This window comes from Notothenia rossii (assembly GCF_949606895.1).
Source record: "Notothenia rossii genome assembly, chromosome: 5".
In the NCBI taxonomy this organism is placed as follows: domain Eukaryota; kingdom Metazoa; phylum Chordata; class Actinopteri; order Perciformes; family Nototheniidae; genus Notothenia; species Notothenia rossii.
The window spans coordinates 61748890-61773713 of record NC_136903.1 but is presented as its reverse complement, the minus strand read 5'-3'; the positions used below and the strand labels follow the sequence as shown (position 1 = coordinate 61773713).

The following is a 24824-nucleotide window of genomic DNA, read 5'->3' as shown; positions in this document are numbered from 1 at the left end:
CTGGTAGTGGCCTCAGGGACAAGGAGTCATTGAACCAGCCAGTAGGAGTCAAGCTTTATTTTCTTTTATATCCATAAAGAAAAAGTAAATCTGTTTACAGTTGTTTCATTATGGATGTTGAGAGGTATCCATATATCTCTTCATTTTGCTCTCAAAGTGCACCAGAGTGATGCATCTAACTTCAATATTTAAAAAAAAAATGTTCCCGGGGGAGCATGCCCCCGGACCCCCCTAGACTAGAGGGTGTCAGGTCCACTCCCCACTTATAAAAATAGCACTTTACCACTGCACCCCCTCTAATAAAATCAAATAACAGTTACTTCAATATTTTGAGAAATGTACATTAGTGCAAGACTCTCCATAGAATGTGCATTTGTGCGAGATTGTCCATAGCAGCGTAAAAAGTGTCACATGAAATAGTCTAACAGAAGTTAAATATATTTTTAAATAAAAAGATAAATGACTTTTCATGTAAACTGAAATAAGCAGTGAATCAACAATTCTCTGACTGTTTAAAGGAAACCTGTATTCTGCTCAATTTCAGGTTTTCATGACGTTTCCATGCTTTAGTGTTCAAAAAGGTCTTTATTTCCTTATACTGCCTGTTCTGCAGCACCTCTTTGGCCGGTTTTATTGTGATTGGTTAACCACTAAGAGATGTCTCGCCCCATAGCTTATCACGTACAATGTTTTGATTGAGTGCAACATAGTGATGTCATATCATAATGCTGTTGATGAGTACCACAGACAGGACAGGTGTCTCCATGTTCTAGACCAGGGGTAGCCAACACGGTGCCCGCGGGCACTTAGTCGCCCGCAGGGGCAACGTGAGTCGCCCGCCGGTGTCGGTACCAGATGTGTTCGGGGTACCATATGTGTTCGGGGGCCGTCTCTTACCAATGACGTCACGCATTGTACGCATTGTGATTGGCTGTACGGTAATTTACCCAGGGGTGCTCGGGGGCAAATCACATCTACAGATCATGACGAACCGAATTGAATTATTCCTATGCTCCTAGCGTGTGAAAATGTTTGTGAAAAACATGTTAAAAAAACATGAAAACGGAGCAATGGCTGTACGCCATTGGCTGTACGGCAACTCAAGAGGACCATCATACACGGTCAAATTCCGAACATTTAAACATAGCCTACACTTCATTCTTTACTTTGTCCGTTATTATATGTAGAAGATGAACTACCTCTCTGAAAGGTCCCAATGTGTTCATTTTGATGGGCTGTCTTCTGAGTGGTTAAACATCACTAAAGATTTTCTGACTTCTGACTGCTTTGGATATATAATTACACCACAATAAGGTTTTACTATCACAGTGCACTGAGATTTGTGACAAACTGTAAAGCACTTACGCATCACTGTACACTGTAAACCAAGGCGGTTTTGCCATCACTTACTGTACTGAGGCTCAGTCACTGGTACATTTTCATTTACAAAGCCATGTTGGATAAAGTACCACCTTATATCTGCTCCCTGATCTCTCGGCAAATTGAAAGTACTTATTGCCTGAGATCTCATGCTGTGGTTTTATTAAATGTGCCAAGTGCTAGGACTGTCTTAGGGAAGAAAGCTTTTAGATGTGCAGCTCCACTAACTTGGAACAGTCTGCAAAAAGAATGTAAAATTACCAAGCTGGTACCACTACATGTTTTTAAAGCTCGGTTGGATGCTCCACAGTCAGATGCTGTTGGTACCTGTACATGTGGATAGATATGTAAATTGTAATCCCTGTATTTTTTGCTGTATGATGTCCTTTTGTTGTTCTGTTGTTTATGTTTTTATGTCTTCATGTGGAACCTACTGCTGCAGGTCTCCCTTGAAAAATAGATCATTGATCTCGATGGGATTTTACCTGGATAAATAAAGGTTTTGAATTGAATGTCGAGCATTAACTGCAAGTCACTCAAATGCATAAACTGGAGAATAATTATGTTACAAGTGTTACAGAAAACATATCCAAGTGTAACAAACATCCAGTATTAACCTTACTGTTTTTTTACTAACAGTAACCAACTAATAATTTTCATGAAGTGCATATTTATTCCAAATTCACAATATATATATATATATATATGTAATAAAACATAATGCACAATGGTACACAGTATCCAAACTCTTTAGGCACTGGTCAGAGGCATTCATGTAAAGCAGATCACCAGAATCCAATACTGGTAAAAACGTTGCAGAGATCAAATGTTTCCTTGTCTGAAAGGAGAAACCTAATTTTAAAACAACATTTTCAGTGTGTGACTTGAAAGATAAGTTCTGATCAATAATAAAACCTAGATATGTGTATGTAGTGACCCTTTCAATGTCAATGTCAGTCCCTTGAACAGTACAAATGTTGGGGAGAAAAGAAGTTAACTTTTTGCCATTTGAGAATATCATGAGTTTGGAGTTGTCTGCATTTAATACTAACTTGAGTTGAGATAAATGGGATGGAATAACATCAAAGGCAGACTGGAGGAAATCAAGACTTGCTCTATAGAAGAGGATGAACAATAAATAACAGTATCATCTGCATAGAAATAGAAAGCAGCATTTGAAAGATTATTAGAGATTATTTACATACAGTATATGGTGAAATTATTGGTCGTAATATGGAACCTTGGCGCACACCCTTTCAAATCAAATCAATCAAATCAAGTTTTATTTATATAGCACATTTATAAACGATTTTTGGTCGAGCCAAAGTGCTGTACAAATAATAAAAATACCCTACAGTAAAGACATTTTACAGCTAATACAACAGCAGTTTGTTCAGAATATCAGTATGAGAAGAAAACGACACCCTTTGTCCTTAGACCCTCACATCGTACAAGGAAAACTTCAAGAGAAAAGCCACAGTTTAAAGGGAAAAATGGGAGAAACCTCGGGGAGAGCAACAGAAGAGGGATCCCTCTCCCAGGACGGACAGACGTGCAATAGATGCCGTGTGTAAATCGAAGAGATAATACATTTGCAACATAGGTAGACCGAATGTTAGGAAATGCATGCGTCTATAATAATAGGATGAATCCACGAAGATGTCAACAATCCTGTGGGAGCCTTCAGGGAGGCAGCACGACGAGACCCAGGCAGGACCGCAGAGACAGGTTCAGCCACGACCCGAAGTCCACGACTTAATCCAGAACTCAGGATAGAGGATCCAGGATGCGGGACCACAGCAAGAGGATCAGCCTCGACTCAAGATCACATCAAGACACAAAAGAAGAAAAATTTGGCTGGGTTAATCGGAACATGAGAATACACAGATTCAGACAGACAGAAGGAAGAACAAGGACTCCCTTTGGAGTGATCTTTTTTAAATATTGAAGTTAAATGCATCAATCTGGTGCACTTTGAGAGCAAAATGAAGAGATATATGGATACCTCTCAACATCCATATGAAACAACTGTAAACAGATTTACTTTGTCTTTATGGATTCGATTGTGGACTTGATTGTGATTGCTGCACATTATCCCTTACTTAATAAATACTTTTTTTGATCATCTATTATATAGAAAAGTATATCATATTGATATATAATATATAATTTATTGATCATATATAATATAATCAAATATAACAATCAAAACGAAATAAGTAGTATTAAGTATTAGGGCTAAGAAAATATTGTACATGTGAAATAGTTGTATGTATTGATTTAAATTGATATGCATACGCTAAGAAAAATAGTCCGTTGTTACTGTTTGAACTAACGTACCAACGGCACTGAACATATTACATATTACCTACCATATTACGTTATATACTTCTTACCTTAAATTTCTCTTGTTCTTCTCCTCATTCGTCTTTGTTTTTCTTCAAGTTTTATTGTATTTCTTCAAGTTTTTATCTTGTTGGTCGAATGCACTTAAGCGTCAGCTAAATACAATGTAATGTAATGATCAAAAAACCCCTCTATAATAGTCTAGACAGCGTGGGTAAATTACCGTACAGCCAATCACAATGCGTGACGTCACAGGTAAGAGACGGACCCCGAACAAATATGGTACCCCGAACACATCTGGTACCGACACCGGGCATGTTCTAAAAATAGCTCGCAAATCCAAAATATATAAAATACACAAAACAAAAAAGGAAATGTAATTAAAAGAACCTACTCTATGCATAAACGAAACCTCAATCATAGCGAACCCTATCTACTTACTACAACTCTATATATATATCTAACACCCTTCCTCCCCCCACCCCCACAAGGAATATCGACCAAACACGTTCTTGCTTGATTTGCGGGACCAGCGTTGCAGTCGGGAAGAAAAGCAATGTGGCACCTCCCCGCTGATTTTCCTTCTGGCAGAATCTACACATCAGCCCCATTGAACAGCCTATCATGCCAGCCGATACCACACATGAGGGGCAGAGTTTTACTGTGTGTGTGTTGCAACCTGCATATATATTTATTGCACTTGACGCACACATACACATGGCGTAATTTCCTTTAAAAAAACAGTTTAAAAGGGGAGTGATTAGCCAAATATGCATAAATGAAAAGATAGAATGCTAACTAAGTAACATAAGATAAGAATAAACAAGTTGAAATGGTTTGTTATTGGTTGTGATCATATCCTAAAGATGTTTGGATTATTGAAAAGTATACAACTCCCTTTCATATGAGTGTTGAGAGCTGTATCCATCAATTCATTTTGTGCTCCAAATTGATGCATTTCACTTCAACATTTAAAAAAAAATTCCCCTGGAGGATGTGAGGTCCCCCCCCAAAATAAAGCAGGTTAAAATAATTAAATTGCATACATGGTATTTTAGTAAACACTGAAAACGGGTCCCACAGACCCAAACAGCACACAAAGGTTAAAGGTAAGCATACAATAATGTTAAAATGTGCTAAATATATACACTGCAAAAAACAAAAAAAAGAGGAGTAAAAGTAGCCCCCGACTTGTTTTATTTTTTGAAAGTAGCCCTCGTCCTAAAAAAGGTTGGTGACCCCTGTTCTAGACAATTACAACAATGAATAATAACTTGATTGTTAAATCTCTGTCTGTTTGTGTCTGCAGGAGAAGTATCCCTCTGTCGTCTCTCTTCCTGCAGGCAGCGGCTCAGAGGTCATGACCCTGAATCACCCCGAGCTTCCTGGGTAAATACCTTTATATATTTATACAGGGGCCGTTTCTCAATGTTGAGTAAACCTGCTGCAGAGCCACTATTTAAAGTATACTACGTCATCGAGTGGCGCCGAAGGACTGTTTAAATGCATGTTAAATGCCCAGCATTCGGCGCCACTCAATGACGTAGTATACTTGAAATATTGGCTCTGCAGCAGGTATACTCAACATTGAGAAACGGCCAGTCTGTAGTGAACACAGACTCGTACTGATGGAGCAGAGTAACACAGGCATGTGACCTCTGACCTATCCCTGTGTGTTTCTGTTGTAGCTGTGTTTTGATCCTGCACTGGTCAGTGGAGGTCTGTAGCGAGGGAGGAGTAACTCCAAAGATGGAGCTGCTGACAAAGATCCCTGAGAAAGGTGAGACCTGTCTTTCTGTCGACTACAGTACAGACACAAAGCTCAACCGAAACCATATCAGGCGGTTTACTGTGATTTAGGGTTTCTCTTCAAATTGAGACAAACAGTGAAGTCAGTCATAGTCAATGTCGCAAAAGACCAGATAATCTATTAGACAATTTATGAATTGTATAAAACAAAACCGTCCGTTAATGCTTTATTTATTACTGATGCTCAGTTGTGTATTTAATGAAACGTGTTGGTCACAATATAGTTCATTTGAGTTCTGTAAGTAGAACAAAAAACATGTAGAGGATGTGTTTTTTTCAGCCTGAGCAGTGTTTGCAGGCAGCTAAAACCAAAGTCTGTAAATAAACCTTTGAAACTACCAGCATTTTTTCTCTGAGTGTAACAGATAAATAAAAAAACATCAGTAGGTTGGATGGGCATGTAAAGAGTGTCTTGAAACAGCTGTAACACTTTTCAACTCGAATTCATAAAAAAACACTGTTTAATTAAATATCACTTTGCAACATATTATTTTTTTTAAATCAGATGACGAATCAATAAAGCCACTCTAGCAATTATTTGAATGCAATTGCTTTGTTTACAAAATGACCATTCTATTTCTCGTCTTTATTATAATTTTTTCAAGAATTGTGACTTCAAAATTGCATAACTACTTTTGAATGTGTTGGCAAATCATTAAATGCAAACTGACTTTTTATGACATCATTTTTCTCCCCCTGCGTCTCTTCAGCCCTGAAGCTGTTTCCCTCTCAGGCGGTAGGGGGCGCTGCGAAGGCCTTCCAGAGCCTGCTGAGGGTTCTGGGATCTGAAGCCGCCATAGAGGCTGTCATCATGGCGGTCAGCCTTTCACCGGACACATAACTCACACCTTCACCACCCAACTCATGACATCTTTCTTCTGTTATACCTACAAGAACCTTTATATGTAAATACAAATAAGTAAACGCACACTCAGCAATGTTTTAGTCCCTTAGAAATCTTTATTCAATAGAAAGAGCTCGACTGTGACAGTTGTAACAGCAAGCTCATTGGTCAAAATCTACAAAAATAAATAATTTAAATACAAAATGCAAGACAGCCGTGGTGCCTTTGTATTTTCAAATAGTTTTTCTTCTCTCAGCTATTTACACACACGCAGTTATTAGAAGTCTGTAAGTATCACAGTGCGGTGATGAGTCTGCAGGTGACGCTCAGGCAGCAGGCGGAGGCAGCCGGCCAATCACACGGCGGCTCACCTGCATCAAAAACTCTTCCGTAATCTAAGAAGGAAAATATTCTGCAATATAGCAGCTCTACGCTCTCGAGCCCCAGTTTGTGTCTGTTTGGTATCTTGGTGTTGTTGTTCCTGACAGAAGAAACCCAAAATAACAGAGATTTGAAGCATAGTTGAGGGTTCTGAAGCACACTAATATGGTAGCTGAAATTGATAAGTCTATATTTATGCTACGGAAACTGAAATTATAATTACAGTTCACAAATTAAAAACCTTTTATCTCAAAGTTCTGATATATCAAACTAAATAATTCTGACCTACCCAAACTGTCAGTCATATTTGCTAATTATCTTTTCTAGATTGTTTGGTCAACGTCAAAAGATTTAAACAACTATTCTGTCCCCGTTTCTCAAAGCCTAAGATGTTTTTCTTCTTTTCACAAAGCAATAATATATCAGTTTAATATGATATAAAATAGGAACTCTATATTTGAGTTAATGTTTTTGCATTCATCGATTATGAAAATGGCTGGCAATCTGATAACGGGGACACGCTAGTCGTTGGCTGGTAAGAGACACAAACTGTGGCTCCTTTTTCTCACAATCACACTGACAAGATCATAACAATTATCTGTTGTGATCAGATGCTATGGCATAAAGTTTGTTATACAGTTTTGAAGTTTCAAAATGAATCCAATTAAAATAGCATCAAGTTTCATTTCGAGAAACATCCCGCCCTCCTCACTCTTAACTCCCATGAGCCACTGCGTTCCCGTCCTGCGACCCTGTTGCGTCTTACGTTCAACAGTTGGAACGATCAGTGGTTGGTTCAGTTCACTGCGGTCCACTCTCCAACTTTAACTTCTCCGACAACCATCGGAGGAGTCAAACAATAAGGGGTTATGTGATTGGTTAAAAATCAAAGCCGCTAGAAAAAGAAATGTTGAAGGCAACTCTGAATGACATCTGTTTTAAACCCTTTTAGTGTCTGGATTAAACTGAATTTCTGCTCCATGTCAGAGTGATGTTAAAAGGAGTGTTTTTCTTCCATCTGAAGTTTCAGTCTTGTAGTGTGATTTGTTTGAGATGTGTGATTGGCTGATGGAGGCGTTGGAGGTTGGACCCTGTAACTAGGAACTGAAGTCAAGTGTTACCAGTTTATTTTCAAGCCTCCCTGAGCACTGCTGGTTGGAGAGGGCGCTGACATCACCAGGAGACAAAAGACCCGAGATAATCTGAACACAAACATCAGCACTTACATTTCATCTCCCCGTGAAGTCATCAACACGCTCTCAGAAACCTCCCAGCGCTCCTAAACGCATCATTTTGCAAACATCAGACGACCCTGTTGAGCTTGGTTTCAGGTCGTCAGGAGTTTGAGATACTGAGAGTCCACGGCTGACAGCAGAACTGATCTGATGTCAGTGTGAACAAACTAACACAGATTTGTTTCGCTGTGTGTAGACACATCCTGTAACAAAGTCACACACACACCACCATTCCCCACTCCACTCCAGTCCTACCAGAACATTTAGGCACATGGACGAACGCACAACAAGCCACTTATGGCACAAAAACCAGCAGAGCAGCAGCGTGAAGGAAACTGTTAGCCAGCAGCTTTACCATCCTCTGCTCCACTTCCTACGGTCAAATTACATCCGTGTTTCTGATTGGCCCACTGTCAGTGCACAGGTCAAAAGGTGAATTCTGACCCGTGAGTCTGCACCCAAATAGCACATTTGTGGATGAATTTGTAGTTATAATTTCTGCTCAAATTGTGAATAAGAAATGATCGAAATATCCGCAGCACAGAAGTGTAATGCAACCGTACCATCACCAGGTAACTAAACACAGGAGTGTTAGACAAATTACTTATTTGCTGGGTTTTTTTTCAACAAAGAGTTAAAAAATAACTTATTTGCTGGGTTTTTTCCAACAAAGAGTTAAAAAATAATGTGCTTTTTCCCCAAACACAAAAAGAGGTTTAAGGTCAAAGCGGATCAAAACGGCAGCTGGACACGAACAGTACAAGAGCTGGGCGGTCAGAGGTCAGTTTACCCAAATGAATTCAATATGTACAGTTAATGATTGTTACCATCATCTATTAATCTGCCACATTTGGTCTCTATAAAAAGGTGAGAAATATCCAAATTTCTTAAAATGTGAAGGTGATATCTTTAAATGCCATGTTTTTCAGGGAAAAGTTTGAAATATATTCATTTAAATATAAACCAGAAAACCACCACATGTGATCGGCTCTTACTGCATTTGGGATGTAAAAAACGAAATTTACCAACGAATGTATCAATCACTTATCATTGCAGCTCTCATGAAGAATACAGCAGTTTAACCTCAAAGAATAACCATTAGGTTTCATAAAAGTATAACAGGGCTGATATAGCTGTATGTCGTAGAGGCGTACCTTGTAAAGAGTGTTTTCTCTCTTCTCTCCATGCAGAGTGTCTTTTATTTGTCCAGGTTCACATTTAAGATTTCGGCCTTCACCGCAAAACGAAACTGTGTTCTAGTTTTATTCAAACTATTTTCCTTCGGATTAATCATGTTAGTGTGTAAAAACTATCTCCAGTATCATCCCTAAGATTATCAATGACACTGATTAAGTGATTCATAAAAAGCTGGGAGAATCATAATCTTCATTCTTTTGCAGTAAAGGGGGAAATCTCCTGGACAATACAACTAAAACTGATCTCACCCAAGTTGTGATTACATTTGAGTGAACTGACCCTTTAATGACACAACTCCCAAAACATTGTGGCACAAATGCGTGATTAAAGAACATATTAGCTAGCCGCCAACAAAAGGAGTCAAAGGAAAACAACAAACATGGAGGTGAGGCGACGTTCCTCCTCCCACCGGCTTCATGAAGGTTTTCAATACAGCCAGTTAATGCATCACCTCTCCAATAAAAAGGGGGTCGGAGAGAGGAGTTGGACTGAAAACTTTTATGGAGTCCAGCGCAGGACTGAAACCTCTCAGCCGCTTCCTCTGTTGCTGTAGCCATGGTAACCAGTGCTTCTGTTACCATGGAGCAACAGTAATGAATCTGAAAACCAGGAAGTGAGTTGCTGGTTCCCTCATCTTAAAGTCAATGGATTTGATGAATATGTTTAGGTCTGATGCCCAAAATAAGGTCTGTGGTTAAGAGTTTTACACTTTTTGTTCATCAACATTGGATGTGTAAATTAATACTTCACTGGTGAATATTGGCGATTTTACCCGTCCTATTAAAAAAAAAAAAAAAAAAGGCGGTTGCTAAAAAGTGGCTCAATGGGACTAGAGATGGTGTTTGTGCTTGTAGATATATCACACAAAGGGTTAAGGCTTTTGTTAAAATATGCAAATGTCTACCGATTGCATTTTTCTTGAAGAATTCATAGATTGGTGCACATTTGTGAAGGTTATCCTGCTGAACTTAACATTTTTAACCACATAGCTTATTTTGTGCAATAATATAAAAGCCAATGGAAACATCCTATTGGCCTTTTGACGAGGGAACCATGCAATTGTTAACTTCTGGGTTGGCCTAAAAAAATATGTCATCCCTGCAGCACTTTGTGATGCTACAGTTCAACCTGGACATTCATATTGGCTCTGCCTCTACCAGAGGCCCTGCCTACATTCAGGAAATGACATCATACGTACATCAACCACCTGATTTGCTCTCCATCGCTTCAACTCTCCTCTTCTTTCTCTCTCTCAGTGTTGCCATGGGGAACGTAAACTATCATGTTGTTCTCATGACAACTGTAAAAGCTCTGTCAGGAGGCTGATCCGAACCCTTTGTCACCAAAGAGGGGAAAAAACGAAGCCCCCTGTAAGTTTTCTAATAAATATGAATCATGACAGAACAGAGACATTTCAGATTCCCCTCCTGACAGGATCCAGAAGTTTCTGGAGAAAAAAAACTCTAGAATCAGTAACAGAAATATCCGGAAGTCGCTTAAACTGTGTGGTGACTTCCTGGAGATTACAACGTTGCTTAACATGAGCTGAGTAAACAGAAAGTGTTGAAGTAAAGTTTTCCAGATTAACAGCTGTGGTCTAAAGTGATTTCAGACCTCTGCATCAACATGGCGTCTCCGTGTGAAGCAGCCGGGTCAGTTAGTCTTCAGGGTCGTCAGTCTTTTATCGGGCGTTCACACGGGGTGGAAGAGCAGCGTGCAGTCCTCCCTCTCTGCGGCAGTGAAGATGCCAGAGTGCGAGGGCAGAGCGCCCTTTGGCAAGGCACAGCTACTCCTCAGGTAGCAGGAGACGATATTCTGGTCCAGGCGCAGCTGGCGGGGGATGTTGTCGAACGGCTTGGGGTCCAGATCCAAGATGGAGACGGAGTAAGAGAAGGCGGGAGGTCTGGAGGAGAGGAAGTCCCTGTGCTGCCGCTGACCGGGGAGACTGGAGGAAAACACAGGAAGTTATGTTTCAGTTGAAATATGCTGAGCTGAGGTCTGGCGTGCCCTGCTGGACTCCATGAGGTACTACACACAGATTCAGAAAAACAGTACAATCTCACCGTTCAAATCGCCCTGTAGTGGATGCTACATGAAGGCTAGAAACAACAATCATTCTCACTATCCATGCATTTTTCTTTATGGTGTTAAAAAAGACCCAAACACATTCAGTTTACAATTATATAAAACAGTATACTATATGCTTTAAAAAAAAAAATGCATTCCCCTTTTTCATTAAAGGTTGGGTAGGTAAGTTTGAGAAACCAGCTCGAGTGCGCAAGAATTTGAAAATACACAACCGGAAAAAATCTGCCACTTCCTTACAGAGCCCCTCCTCCAACACAAACGAACACGCACATGACCAATGAGGGAACGAGATAAGTTTGTGCACAGATGGAAGGCTGACAGGCAGGTAGGCCATCCAATTATTTTAGCCGAGCTGGCTCAGATGATTGGTCGTGCTTTTTACAGTACTACGGCTTCCACAGATGACATTTTTTTATGGATTTTTTGTCAAAGCACTTAAGATATTCATTGCTATCGGGATGTTAAGAGCATTCCATGGAATATAACAAAAAGTGTATCTCGAGCCGGTTTCTTAAACTTACCTACCCCACCTTTAAGAATACATTTTCAAATTGTATAAAATGATATAAATGTCAGTAGCCTTCAGGGACCAGTTTGAAGATGGTAAATCTCCATTTAAAACTTTGTTAGTTGACTTATCAGTTATTGTTTTATCATTATAAAATATAATAGTGTGTCCATCCCAACTGGTAAAGCCATTTAGTGCAGCACTCATATTAAAGATACACGTCAATAATTGTAATTTATTCTATATGTTTTTAAACTTTTACGTAACAACATGAGTTAAGTAATTTAGTCAATCAAAATCAAATGATAGATTAGGAAACCCAGAAGTATAAAGGTTTGTTCAAATTGCCCCCTTGTATCAGCGGCATCATTACACTGATTCATCTCTTATTAATACTACTAATAAGTAGTAGTATTTTGAAAAAGGCTAGTGTTTTACTTTGTACGATCAGTATAGTTTGATTCCAATACTTCTGTATTTACCAAGGACTTTTATTTGTAAAAGTGTATTCATGCATTTTGTATATTGAATACTTCTTCAATCCCTGTGGCAGAAGAGGACAGCAGCCGACATGATGTAAATCATACTTTGGTGAGAAAATCTGTTTACATTCAGAGGGCAACTTTAGGTCAGCTGAGGTTATCTGTGAACATCCGTCTAGTTCTCATGAGTCCCCTGACAGTTAATGACACTCGAAGTGATCAACATAGCTCAACCCTTACCCTTCATCGTCCTCTTCTTCCTCACAGCTGGGCACCAGGGCAACCATGATTTGGCTGTCCTTGGCTGTCATGGCAACTCGGTACTGATGAACCTGAAGTGAAAACACAGGGCAGGTAAACACACACTCTTTTTAGACCTGTGCGTGTTCAGCAGGAAAACTTCCCCATCCAGAAACAGATTCACAGAAAATAACAACTGAATTACAAGTTGCCGTTAATGAGGCAGCAGAATGCTTCAACTGTCTCTGCATGACCTTAATTGTTGACGCTATTAGTGAGAAAGGTCTCACTCTTTAATAAACAGTGTTTTCCCTCAGTTTCTGACTTGGAACTGCAATATCATCACTGAGCGAAAGGATTTCTTTTCAGGGACATTCTCCCTCTGCTGAAAATACAAAGGTCACATCAGAATCACGCTTGCATGATGACAACATTCTTGCAACACTGAAGCGTCTGGTCAAGGTAATAAGACAAAGATAAAACTCTTACACATGTAGTACATTGGTTTAACGTAGTGAAGAAGTCGTTTGTAATTGTCACCACCCTCATACATATGCGTGCACCTTTTGGAAAAATAAGCGTGAAGCATAAAAACACTTACATTTGTTGCACGAAACGTGTAAGTTTGAATTATTTTTCTATTTCAAAAAACGTTATGTACTATTGATCAAACCAGTGACTAATGCTCCAGCTGAGCTCCACATGGAAAGCTGGACTTTCACTGAGAACCTGATCAAGGTTCAGCTCTCCGCCTCACCTTGGAGACGGCGTACTCCAGAGAGCCGTCGTCCTCACTGGGACATTTATGCAGCTTCTCCAGGAAGGCCTCGTTGTATGGCCCGTCCATCTGAAGACGAGTTCTGAGCAGAGACAGGAAGAAGGTGAGGCAAGAGACCAGACAGGTATCAGAATAGACACTGTAACTATGGCTTTCTTCTGATATGTATTAACTGTGCATTACCTCTCCTTGGGGAAGTCCTGCAGGTGCTGCTCCACGCGGCGGTACAGAGGGTAAAGACCTTCGATGTCCAAAGTGTCCAACATCTGCGTCTGACGAACTCTGTACAAAACACTGTCGCTGGGTGAACCCTGAGAGCCTGAGAACAACACGGACAGAGAGAGGTCATCTTTTAGCTCTCATCCACTTCTTCAGGTCAGATTTATTAGATTCAGATGTTATGGGCAAAATGTTAGTTTTTTCAAAAAGGAACAAGTGCTTCTTTCATAGCTAAAACACTTCAGAGGGAGGCTGCTGCACAAGAAAAACCTTTGTAAGAGAGGAGAGGCCCAAATCTGTTGGACTGGACCACAGAGTTACAGCTACAATGTACACCAGAAACAACAGATATACATCGTGCAAAGCTTGCTCATAAACTCTTTATTTTTCAATTGTTATATTAAATGTTCGCTTGTTGATTTATGTCAGGGTGTGTTTCAATCTGTTTCTAGTGAAGAGAAAAAAAGGGAAGCGGGAACATTTTATAAAAACGTAAAAAAACAGAGGCAGATTCTTTTCTAAATGAATTGATTCGTCAATAAAGAAAATGGTGAATGGTGCAAGGTCACGTATTTTCAGTCAAATCATTTTTAACCGCAAGAAAGCATAAGAAATAGTCAGTTTACGAGGCAAAGAAGTAAAAGTTGGAACCAGAAAATACTAAATTACTTTTAGCGTTTAATAATATTTCAAAACAGTCCGATAATGTTCTGCAGCTCTAATAAGGATAATAAATAAATGAGTGCTGATAATGTTTGATCCAACAGTGCACATTGTGTGCTAGTAGATGACATGTATTCAGCCTACAGACCCTTTGAGCTGTAGCCGATCGCAGTCCAAACTGTTTAAAGACAGAAACCAGCAGCAGGTTCTCACCGTGGCGACTCCTCTCCTTGTTGAACAGACTCGCTTCACAGAAGCTCCGTCCTTCTCCTCGTCTGTCCGTCCCCACGCCTCCATCTCCTCCTCCAGCACTCAGCAGGGCGTTCACCACGACCTGAAGGAAGAGAGAGAGAGAGAGAGCCCTGTGAGTGTCTGACGGTAGAGACTTCACTCAGTCAAAGACTGTTAGGGCAGTCGTACAGGTCAGTCTCTAGAGCTGGGGGCCCATGTACTGGGGCTCGGCCCCCATGCAAAGGACCTGGGATCGATTCCACCCTTGGACCATTTCTGAATCATCATTCCCTCCGTCTCCCCATTCCAACATTTTCACTTGATAAAGGCAGTGGTTGCCCGAAAAAGTATTTCAAAAAATAAATAAGACTGGACAAAGGAAGTCCACTTCTAACATCTATACTTTGGTGAAAGGTTCTTATTTTAAGCGGAAGCCAAGTGGCGGGACATCTCTAAGCGGTTGAACATCACAACAGAGCCGGCCAGCTAACCGAACAAAGCAGACTGGGCTCTGGTTTCAGACAGAGGGTGAAAAGAGGTGCTGCAGCACAGGAAGTATGAGAAAAATAAGGGTCTTTTTGAACATTAAAGCATTGAGACATGTCCCAGTAGAGACAACAAATACAAATATGAACCTGAAAATGAGCAGAATATATTTGTGTGTTGGTGATACCTGGATGAAGTCGGTCAGGAGAGCTTTGCTGGTCATGTGACTGTTGATTCGGTTGTTTCCGTACTGGAAGTACGGTCTGAGATGATGAAGCAGAGAGTTCAGGTCCATCGAATCTTCAATGCCGTCCAAACTGCTGAATATACACCGACCCCCCTGACAAACACACACACACACACACTTCTCAGAATATTTGTAACAGCTTTGCTTCAAAGACAAGACAGATTATCTTAGTGGTTATATTTTCAGCATCTTGAAAAAGGCAACACCAGTTTACTCCTGAAGCTGGCCACAGGAAGGAGTTTACATTTCTGTAAATATGTGTATACTAGAAACAGTGCCGGAAAAAGAGCTCCGACTAATGCAGCCCCAATGATGTTCCACTCAGGAGCCCCTGCTTAATGAAGTGTGATACCGAATGGTGGGACCTATTACAATCACTATTATTTATTTATTAAATTGTTGTGGTTGTGTCTCACCTTGAAGATTTTCAAGTTGTTCTGAGGTTCGTCTATCAGTTGTCTGATGGCAAAGTGCATTCTCTGTCTGTTCCTGAACCAAATGAGAGAAACCAGAGAAAATCAAGTTCAGCTGCAAAACACTGATGGTGGGTTATTGTTAAATACAGTTTATGACAGTATTACTGATCATATTGTAAGTGCAGTAGTGTTGGTGTGGCCACCTCACCCTGAGAACAGATCTAGAGGACAGTACCGACTGCGTCTCTTCCACGTCCCCATGGCCACCTGGAGAGAGAGAGAGGATACAAAGTGACGAAGGGATAAATATTCGGAGTGATAGAAGTATTAGAAACAGCAACAAAGTGTGGCCCTGTACTCTTTTGGCCCAGATCGCCATCCACATCCTCAATCTTGGGCATCCAGTCAACAGTTTTATATCAAATTATTGATTCAAAAGGGGACATTGAACTGAAGCCGCTGTCGAACATAACATATGGCACTGCTGATTTTCATAAGCTAATTGATCCCAAAACTGAAATTCCAGATTCAAAACCATTAGGTCTATACGTTTAAATTGTTGATATGATTTAAGGAAAGTTAGGCTGACGTTTGCAACTAAAGACAACAATGTATGAGTGTCTGAGTTGCTGTAACAGAAACAACCAGTCCACTGAGTTACAGACGGCATTGTTCCCCAGGGTTGGCTGTTTTGAGGGGGCGGAGAGACCTGTTGGTCGAGCTGGGCTAGTCACCACTATTAGCTAATAGTGCTATAGGCCATTGTCATTTGACACCGCTTAAATTAGCCTAGAAGGAACACCACCGTTGAACTTCACACTTGCGCCCAGGATGATAGTAACAGAGAAGATAAACACAATTTACACTACTATGTATTTAGTAGCTTGATATATTAGAGTATTTTAATTTGTTCTGTATATTTTATAGTGTGTATATACTCCTCTGAATATATGTATTTTCTACTGAGAACATGTATGGATATTGTTGATGTTTCTTTTATTGTAATTCTTCTACATCTACTGTCATAATGCTGCTGTGACAAAACAATTTCCCAGTGTTGGATGAATAAAGTATGTATATATATCCATCCAAGTAGAGAGCTACAACTGGTAGGAGACTGGTGTGGCTTTGAATGGCTTCTCTCTCTGCCCTCTACACCTAAGAGAAACGCAGAGAGAAAACCGTGTGACGGTTAATGACATCAAACGCAGTAAAGACCAAAATTGGTTAAATAATATATGTTATTCCTTTCAGTAAGGAACAATGGTAATGGTAGGAGTAAAACACTGAGGTGAAGGGTCTTTCCTCCTTAACAATCTTTGATCAATTACCCCTGCCGCAGGAAGAACACAGACAAGTGTACTTCAGTCTGCCGCTAACTCACTGACAGATTTTATGTTAGCAGCTGAAATGAAATGCCTCCAGCGATGTCTGAAAGTGACGTTCAGCAACCATTACAAAAGAGGAGGTGCTGCGCTGTAGTGTGTGTCGTTGTACTGGAACACAGCTGTAGTTACCTTGTAGTGTTGGTGTATGCAGAAGCGGCACACTTTGGTCTTGATATCTTGGCTGACATGTTTGGAGTACGGCAGGAAACCACATTTAGGCTAAAAACAAACACAAAAACAGCAGCTGAGTAGCACATACACACTAGTCACACTCATGGGATATTGTCTGAGTGAGAATTATTTATAGGGTAAATATCTAAAGATGTGGTTGCTTTTAAAAACAGGGGGAACATTATGTTTAACAAGAGCATCAGCTTGATTGAGTGATACAACTGAAACCAGGCTAAAAAAACAATATTATTTAACATTTAATTAAACTTTGTTTTTGTGTATACTTCTTTTTTCATGATTTGTTTGAATTTTGTTTTCTTCTTTTATGAAACACTGCAGTGCCAATATTAAAGAAAGGGAGAAAAAAATGGCATGCCTTCAAACCAGAAATAGGTGTGTGTGTGTGTGTGTGTGTGTGTGTGTGTGTGTGTGTACCTTAATCTCAATGCAAAGTGTAGGAGTGTGTGTTGGCTGGTGGAGGGTTGGAGAGGTCAGGTTGGGCAGACAGAGGGCGCAGCCGCTGTAGATGTCCATCACCTTATCACAGCGCCACGCTGACACACAAAGAGAGGCATGTTGTGTCAGTAAACCTGAATGTCTTTGTATTCACCAGAGATGCACTGTGTAGATATGAGAGTGGTATATTCCTAACATATTTCAAAACCAGTTGCCATAGAAATATTAATACAAATATTTGTACCTGGTCTTTGATGTTGAACTTTGATTGACAGCTGTCGAACAAACTCTAGTGGCAGTTTGACCACTTCCTGTAAAGAAATTAGCACAATCCCTTTTATTACAAAAAGTTATTATAATGTTAAAGTTTATGATCTCGGTTCCGTTTTCTTCTGCATAAAAACCAGTGATTAGTTGGCAGTGGCTCAGTACAATATTTCACACAAATTAATAGAAATCGTGTTGACAGTGCAATTTTAACGGACAAATAAATGGAGCTGTTGAACATTCATCCTTTAATTAAATCTAAAGTCAAGCACCAGCTGACCCAGGGAATGTTGTTCATGTGCTAAAAGCCTCCGGACATCCACACTGTAACTTATTGTTGTAAAATGTCTGCTGCTAGAAGTCGGTCTGGTTTATCGGCCAGCTCTCATGGGAGCATTTATTCCAAAAGGGAATAATAATGTTCAGAATGCCTTGTTATAATGCTGCTGTAATAAAACCATTTCACAATTTTGCATCAATAAATCTAATCTAATCTATTTTACTGGACATGTTCAACTGCCCAACAATGCATTGCGTCTTTTCAAACAGTGAGATGTTAGGATTTAAAATCTCCAATATTGCAAATTTATATGGGGTCAGTCTCAGCAAAAGTTTGGACATTTGCTGAAAGATGTCATTCTTCAGTAGGTTAGTATTGGATTCTGAACAGTGTCATACCCCGCTGTGGACGAACTTCTCTCCCAGCAGGCAGCTCATCACGTTGGAGCTGAAGTCAACAATGTTCTGAACTTGCCTGAAGGCCTGCTCCACCGTCTGCAGGAAAACACACCGGCGGTCAAATTACAAGTTAGAACCTGTTCTGAGAATTGTTGTCAGGGCAGTTCTTTCCCATCTCTGGGGCACTGTGAGGATCAGGAGGCCACCTCACTTATCATCCGTTTTCACAAACATGTGATTGTGGATGACCAGCCGCACAGAGCTGATCACTATTGGACTCTGTTCTCTCTTACATTGTGGAAGTCGTCTGAGCTCTGGGACAATGCTGCAATTCTTTCATTTATTCAAATTGTTCAGCTCATCGCCTCAATGAAATAGGCCATGTTTGTTTGCGTTGTTTTTTTTGCAGGATTGGGGGGAAACTGGTGGAAGGGTGTAGCATGGTCCCATGAAGAACTCATTTCCTTTCTAGACTGGATCCTGATCACAGGCTTGATACAAGGTGTTGTACTTATTTAAACGGTATTAGCAGATGTAGAGGATTAAAAAGTACTTGGATCCTTTACTTAAGTTAAAGTAGCAATACTATAGTCTTAAAATACTCCAGTAAAAGTCCTGAAACTAAATGTTTATAAAGTAAAAAGGTGCAGAAGTACTATGTAGAGCAGAACTTTATATATTATCCTGTTTCATCACTAACAAATATATGCAAGAGCATTTCAATTGTGTTGTTTTGACTATGTTGGGCACTTCGTGAAACACTGGGTTGATTTGAAGTCATGTACTGCATCATATAAAATAAGATTATCAAGTGTTTTTATAAATGAATTGGATTAAAAAGTTGGATATTTGCCTCTGAAAGTTGTAGGGTTATAAAGTAGCATACAACGTAAACAAAAGTACAAAATATCCAAATAGCACTCAAGTATACATTTGATATTAAAGCAGCTCAGCTCTTTTTAATGTCAGGGTTGGGCAGGCTCCACAGTAGTTTACATTTGGATCAGGGACTGTGCCTTAATGCCTTTAACCTGACCAGGATGCAAGATCCTCTGCCGACAGTAAATACAACTGGCTCTAAAATGTACTGAAAGGCTAAATCGCTACACTAAACTTCAGTTTCGTGCTGACAGGTATTTACCCAGGCCTCAGAACACATGTTTCTCCTCTAAGACTTGTATCCATCAGCCATTATTACATTACTGACATGTCTCCTCTTTTCTCCGGAAAACATGAGCTCTCACACCACAGAGTCCAGCTGACAGCTGCCATATTTACCATAAAACCAGTTTGTTGTGTGCTTTCAGGTGCAGTGTGGGATCGCCCTGTGCAGCCATGGAACATTTTTAACCCAGTTCTTTATTTGATTAAAACATTTTGGGATATAACATTTGTCAATATTGCCCAGCCCTATGTTTTCAGCAGGATTACAGAAACACCACCAGCCCCGTTTTCATCAACTTAACAGAGCAGTTGCTGTATGATATGATCAATCTTGGACACATTTGTATAATTTGACGGGAAATGGAAGCTCACAACGATTGGACAACCTTTAGAGACTCTATGAATCAGCCTAAGATAACGACATAGTGAGGCTGGCCAGCAACAGCATCTCTGACCCCAACCATGTCCTTAACAGCCAATATGAATTGTTCCCATCAAATCAGAGATACAAGGTCCGGCGAACTTATATTTGTGCTTGTTGCAAATGGAGCTGCTGTGATGCAATAAAAAGTCAGACTCGATCTGACAGTATCAGTACAGTACACTACACAAATTGGGTGTTTATTGTAAAAATACCAGAAGTTCACGATGCAATACATAAATTGGAATCAACAAGCACACATTAAACTTAGCGATACCCACAACTTTCTTTGGATATACATCAAGATGTTTTTTTCCGTGCAGTAATATGGACGATGCTTTATGTTCTGAAAAGACCTGAGACACATTCTGACTTTTATTTACCTGTGGTGGGTTTTCTGAGTCCTCGGCTGGATACTTGAGCAGGCGGAGGACTATGGAAAGCTGCAAGAACAGAAGAGGAGCTTGGTTAAGATCTGAGGAAAATCCAGGAACCTCTCCCGGAGATTTCTGAGGTGGGTTAAAACACTGATACAGCGTTCCCACAGTGCAGCACAAACAGTAAGTCCAGCACAAGTCTGGACAAGTGTTTCTTTCTATGTACTTATTGTACAAACACAACACACTGTATATTTATGGTAACAGAACTAGGGGTTTCACCAACTAATCGACTAGTCGACTACCTTTACCACTAGCCGGCGCTGTAGGCCCTAGTCGACTAGTCGTGAAAAAAATGGAGGTAAACGAGGTGCTGCAAAATGCTCCAAAACACGTCCGACATTCGTATGGCAGTACTTCAACGAAGATGTAACCAACTCCACAGTGAAGTGTCAGTTGTGTACAGCTGTACAATACAAATGCATCTGCTATGCGCAACCATCTGAAGATGAGACACCCGCTGCCGACAGCTAGCACTAGCAGTAATGCTAGCACCGTGAGCAACGGACCGGCGTCAGCACTGAACAGAGGCAAACGAGCAGCAAGAAAACACGGGTCAACAGTGATGCGGATGATGAGCCACGGGATTACTGCCAGCGGACACCGCATATCCCCACAATGGATAATCCACTGGAGTGGTGGGCAGAAAACGTGCACCGCTTCCCCCGCTTTCGAGGAGCTACCTGGCTATTCCAGCCACAAGCACCCCGAGTGAGAGGGTTTTTTCCCTGGCAGGCAACACTGTCACCCGAAAGCGGTCAAGCCTCCTTCCCTCACATGTCGATGCGTTGGTGTTCAAACCAAAAATATGGAAAGGTGGACGTTATCGTGGAGGACAGCGAATAAAGTGTTGCGCACTGGATTTACGTGGCATTTATGTAAACAAGAGTTTTTTGCTGTCGATTTTGGTGAGTCCAGTTACTGTTTGTTATTTACTCAGCCATGTAACACAAATTAAAATGCAGTGTTTAATGTTACTGTATGAGTTCCAATATAAAATACAGTTGTACACCTCTCTTTGTGTGTCTTTATTATGACGTAACGACTAGTCGACTACTATTTTGAAAAATGTGTCGACTAGTAAATATCGGTAGTTGTGAAACCCCTAAACAGTACACAACAATGACTGTCTGTCAGCACATGGGTGTTTTTGATTGAAGAAAATCCATAAACCTAGGAATATGATGACAGATCATCTTAAAAAGGGCCGTACCTAATTGAAGAAAATGACTATTGAAACTTTTTTAAAAAAGCAGTAAAAGGCTGATGTCATATTACATGTCGTCATAATCGTGTTACTCATTACACAAAACAATAATGGATTGAAGCAGAATATTGTGTTATGTATAAGATGTATGGAATAATGTTAGGCAGCTTCTGGAAATGAAATGTACAGATATATAATAACAGTATTACAAATGTTGTCTTATTTTGATCTGTAACTGTGCAAAAAAACTGGGTTTAAGAAGAAAGACATTCATAAAAACAAAGCTGCACAATGTTCAAATGGTGACTCACATTTTAAATTAAAACATTATGAATGAATCTTTGAACTACTCGGTGCAGCTCTAATATTTCAGCAGTGAGTGTGCACCCAAAAAAACCAAATTGCTCATAGAAAGCAGGTATTGCGAGGAACCTGTTTACACCGTAGTACTATTCACATGCCTCAGGTTGGTAACCACATTTCTAAAATTCTCAATTATTTTGAGTGTATTGGTGACACTTTTTGTGGGAAGAAGGGTGTGTCCCCACAGCTCAACTGTGTCTAAACTTTTTCAAACAGTCAAATGTTCAGTGGGAGCGACTAAACTAAGACTTCTATGGGCAAATTAGTTTCACTCTAATTCAGACTTTGATTTGAATTATTTTAAATTAGAGGATGTTTCTTTACACGTATTTATCTATTTCCTGTCCTTTGCTCCTGCTGTCAGTGACACCCTCCCTGTCTAAGCAGTGTGTCCCTAACCTGCTTAAGAGTCAAACCAATGCATCAAAAACATGTGTTAAACCAAACAAGGCAACATATTTAACAAGAAAGAGGAATTTTAATATGTAAAAGTAATAATATGTAAATAGCTAGAGCTCAAAGTAAAGACAACATGCCAGCACTAAACCGACGACTGTAAATTGCAGAACGCTTAAAACGGTTTCAGTTTTTATTATGTAACCATTTGTAATAACTATCAATGAGATCAATTCAGATGGGAATGTTTATAATAAGCGAGCAATACCAATATGCATGCAGGTCGATTTTTTTGTTATTGTACAAGACTTTGGTTGTTCAGTGCAAAGATCTGTATATATTCAATGAGTCAATATCTCAAATTATTATCTAAATGACTTTAGATCCTGCTAGAAACAGAACTAAATTATGCTATAAGTATCTGATAATGTTATAAAATCAAGCAATACCCAGCAATGTTTCTGGTGCTATACTCTCATCATTGCTAAGAAACAGCTTCGCCTTGTGCTATTGAAATAGCCCGTCACAGAGATGTGGTTTAGGGACCTTAGAAACACACTTAATTTAGAAGAAAAAATAAAATACTCATATGGCCAAACTCCCACATTTTGAATTGGCTTCCTCTCACACTTTCAACCTCAAACCAGCTTATTGTACAGTATTAGCACCAACAAAGTAATAAATAAATACAAATCACTAACAGAAAAATTGTTTTGGGACAATATGTTAATAGGTTTCAAAGTAAGGTGTAGAACTGTACCGTTTAGGTATGACTAAAACTTTATTTCCAAGTAATCACAACCTGCAGTCAGAAGAATCAGAGTGGGTGTTGCCTAAGTTTACAACATCATCAAATACTCCTAGTCATTTGGTTCCGTTATAGCTGAAATTAAATGATATATAATGATATATATATATATATATATATATATATATATATATATTAGTTATAAGATATTGCTTTAGCTGGTAATAAAAATACATTAAAAAAACTCACTGAAGAATTTGATTGTTAATTATTGTCTGAACACAAGCAGCCGTACATGTAAAGTCAGTTAACGGCATCATTTATTTATTGCCAAGCAGTGGAGAAAGATTACATTCGTGAAAGTATAAATCAATATAGAAGTTAACTGAGCGGATTACAACATTGCTGCCGTAATGTCACACTCCTATATTAACATGTCACCGGTTGCTCAATAACAACATGACCAGACCAGTCCCGTGAATGAGGCTCTCCCACTGTCCTGTCCCTGTCCCCCCAAGCCCGGGTCACAGCAGCGTCTGTCTGTCCACGCAGGATTCACCCGCATGGAATTGAACTTTAAAGTCTCAGCGTTCCGCCTCAGACTAACAGCAAGTCCCGTTAGACAGAAAGGACTCCCAACAGAAACTGGGAAGCTGCTAGCGGCTAAAGTAGCTCGTTAGTATCCTAACATTTAAGACCCTTCCCACACTAGACAGTCTGTCACTCTAACTGCACATTACTTTATATGTTATTTATAATATTTAGTGTTTGTTTTAAGCGTTGTTGTCACTGTTTAATATTGTTTTATTAGTTGGAGTCATTTGAACTCTTGACTAGCTAGCCGGCTAAGCTAGCAAACAAGCTAATGGTAATGAGGATGGCTAAAAAAGAAAAAACTGGCAGCTGACCTTTCACCCTTCACTTATAAACAGATTTTTCTAGATAGTTGCTTAAAGTTTCCATCACCAACGACACTGAGATTAAGCACATGTAACGTTAGAAAAGTGTGTACTGTTGAAGCTAAATGCAAACACTCCTGCTGCTTTTATCTGAACTTCTGTTAGCTTGGTGCTAGCTGCTCACCTGTACGTGTGAGACCACCAGGCTCTTGTTCCCCTCGCCGTGATACCTCCACTCGTTCTCGTCCATCTTGTCCAATTCCATCACACCAACCACGACAACCAGAGCTCCCGTTAACGGCCAGAAAGTTACACCCGACTGCACGGACACATACAAGTTGTCCAACTGGCACTACAGTCTGCTAGCAATAACTCTGAAGTACAACAGACTTACTTATACTGCCCGGCCCCGGCAGTTACCCACCAAAATAACACTTCCTGTTAAGACTTCGAAATAAAAGCTCCATTGAGTGGAAAGTTAAAGAAGAAAAATTCAGATTTCGGAAAGTAAAGTTTAAATATTTTGAGAAATATTGCATGTCTTCCTAATTAAGTTGGGGAAATATTGTATTATGAAAATAATACTATATAATAATAATCAAAACACATCCCGAGCTGATAAAGTACCACTACATATTGTAACAAGGCGTTGCAAATGAATAATAATTAATAGAAAAAC

The 24824-nt window shown here is 39.8% G+C and overlaps 2 protein-coding genes across 4 annotated transcripts in view; one reads left to right on the top strand and one right to left on the bottom strand.

The window, feature by feature from the left end:
• The window catches only part of cenpp (centromere protein P), a 176366-nt gene extending 166723 nt beyond the window's left edge, over positions 1 to 9643 (top strand). For all 3 annotated transcript variants that reach the window (XM_079682949.1, XM_079682950.1, XM_079682948.1), the window contains exons 7-9: positions 5036 to 5115; positions 5415 to 5506; positions 6246 to 9643. In XM_079682949.1, coding sequence (XP_079539075.1) covers positions 5036 to 5115; positions 5415 to 5506; positions 6246 to 6376 — 303 coding nt within the window. In that variant the 3' untranslated portion in view covers positions 6377 to 9643. The remainder of the gene's footprint in view (positions 1 to 5035; positions 5116 to 5414; positions 5507 to 6245) is intronic.
• ippk (inositol 1,3,4,5,6-pentakisphosphate 2-kinase) lies at positions 6474 to 24555 on the bottom strand. Its single transcript, XM_079682946.1, has 14 exons — positions 24330 to 24555; positions 20479 to 20538; positions 18511 to 18606; positions 17810 to 17876; positions 17545 to 17663; positions 17068 to 17157; positions 15759 to 15817; positions 15551 to 15623; positions 15075 to 15227; positions 14384 to 14504; positions 13472 to 13607; positions 13268 to 13370; positions 12511 to 12602; positions 6474 to 11137 (listed from the first exon to the last, which is right to left on the bottom strand). Exons 1-14 carry the CDS (start codon positions 24408 to 24410, stop codon positions 10885 to 10887), a joined length of 1503 nt encoding a protein of 500 aa, XP_079539072.1. The 5' UTR covers positions 24411 to 24555; the 3' UTR covers positions 6474 to 10884.
• Positions 24556 to 24824: the final 269 nt, after the last annotated feature.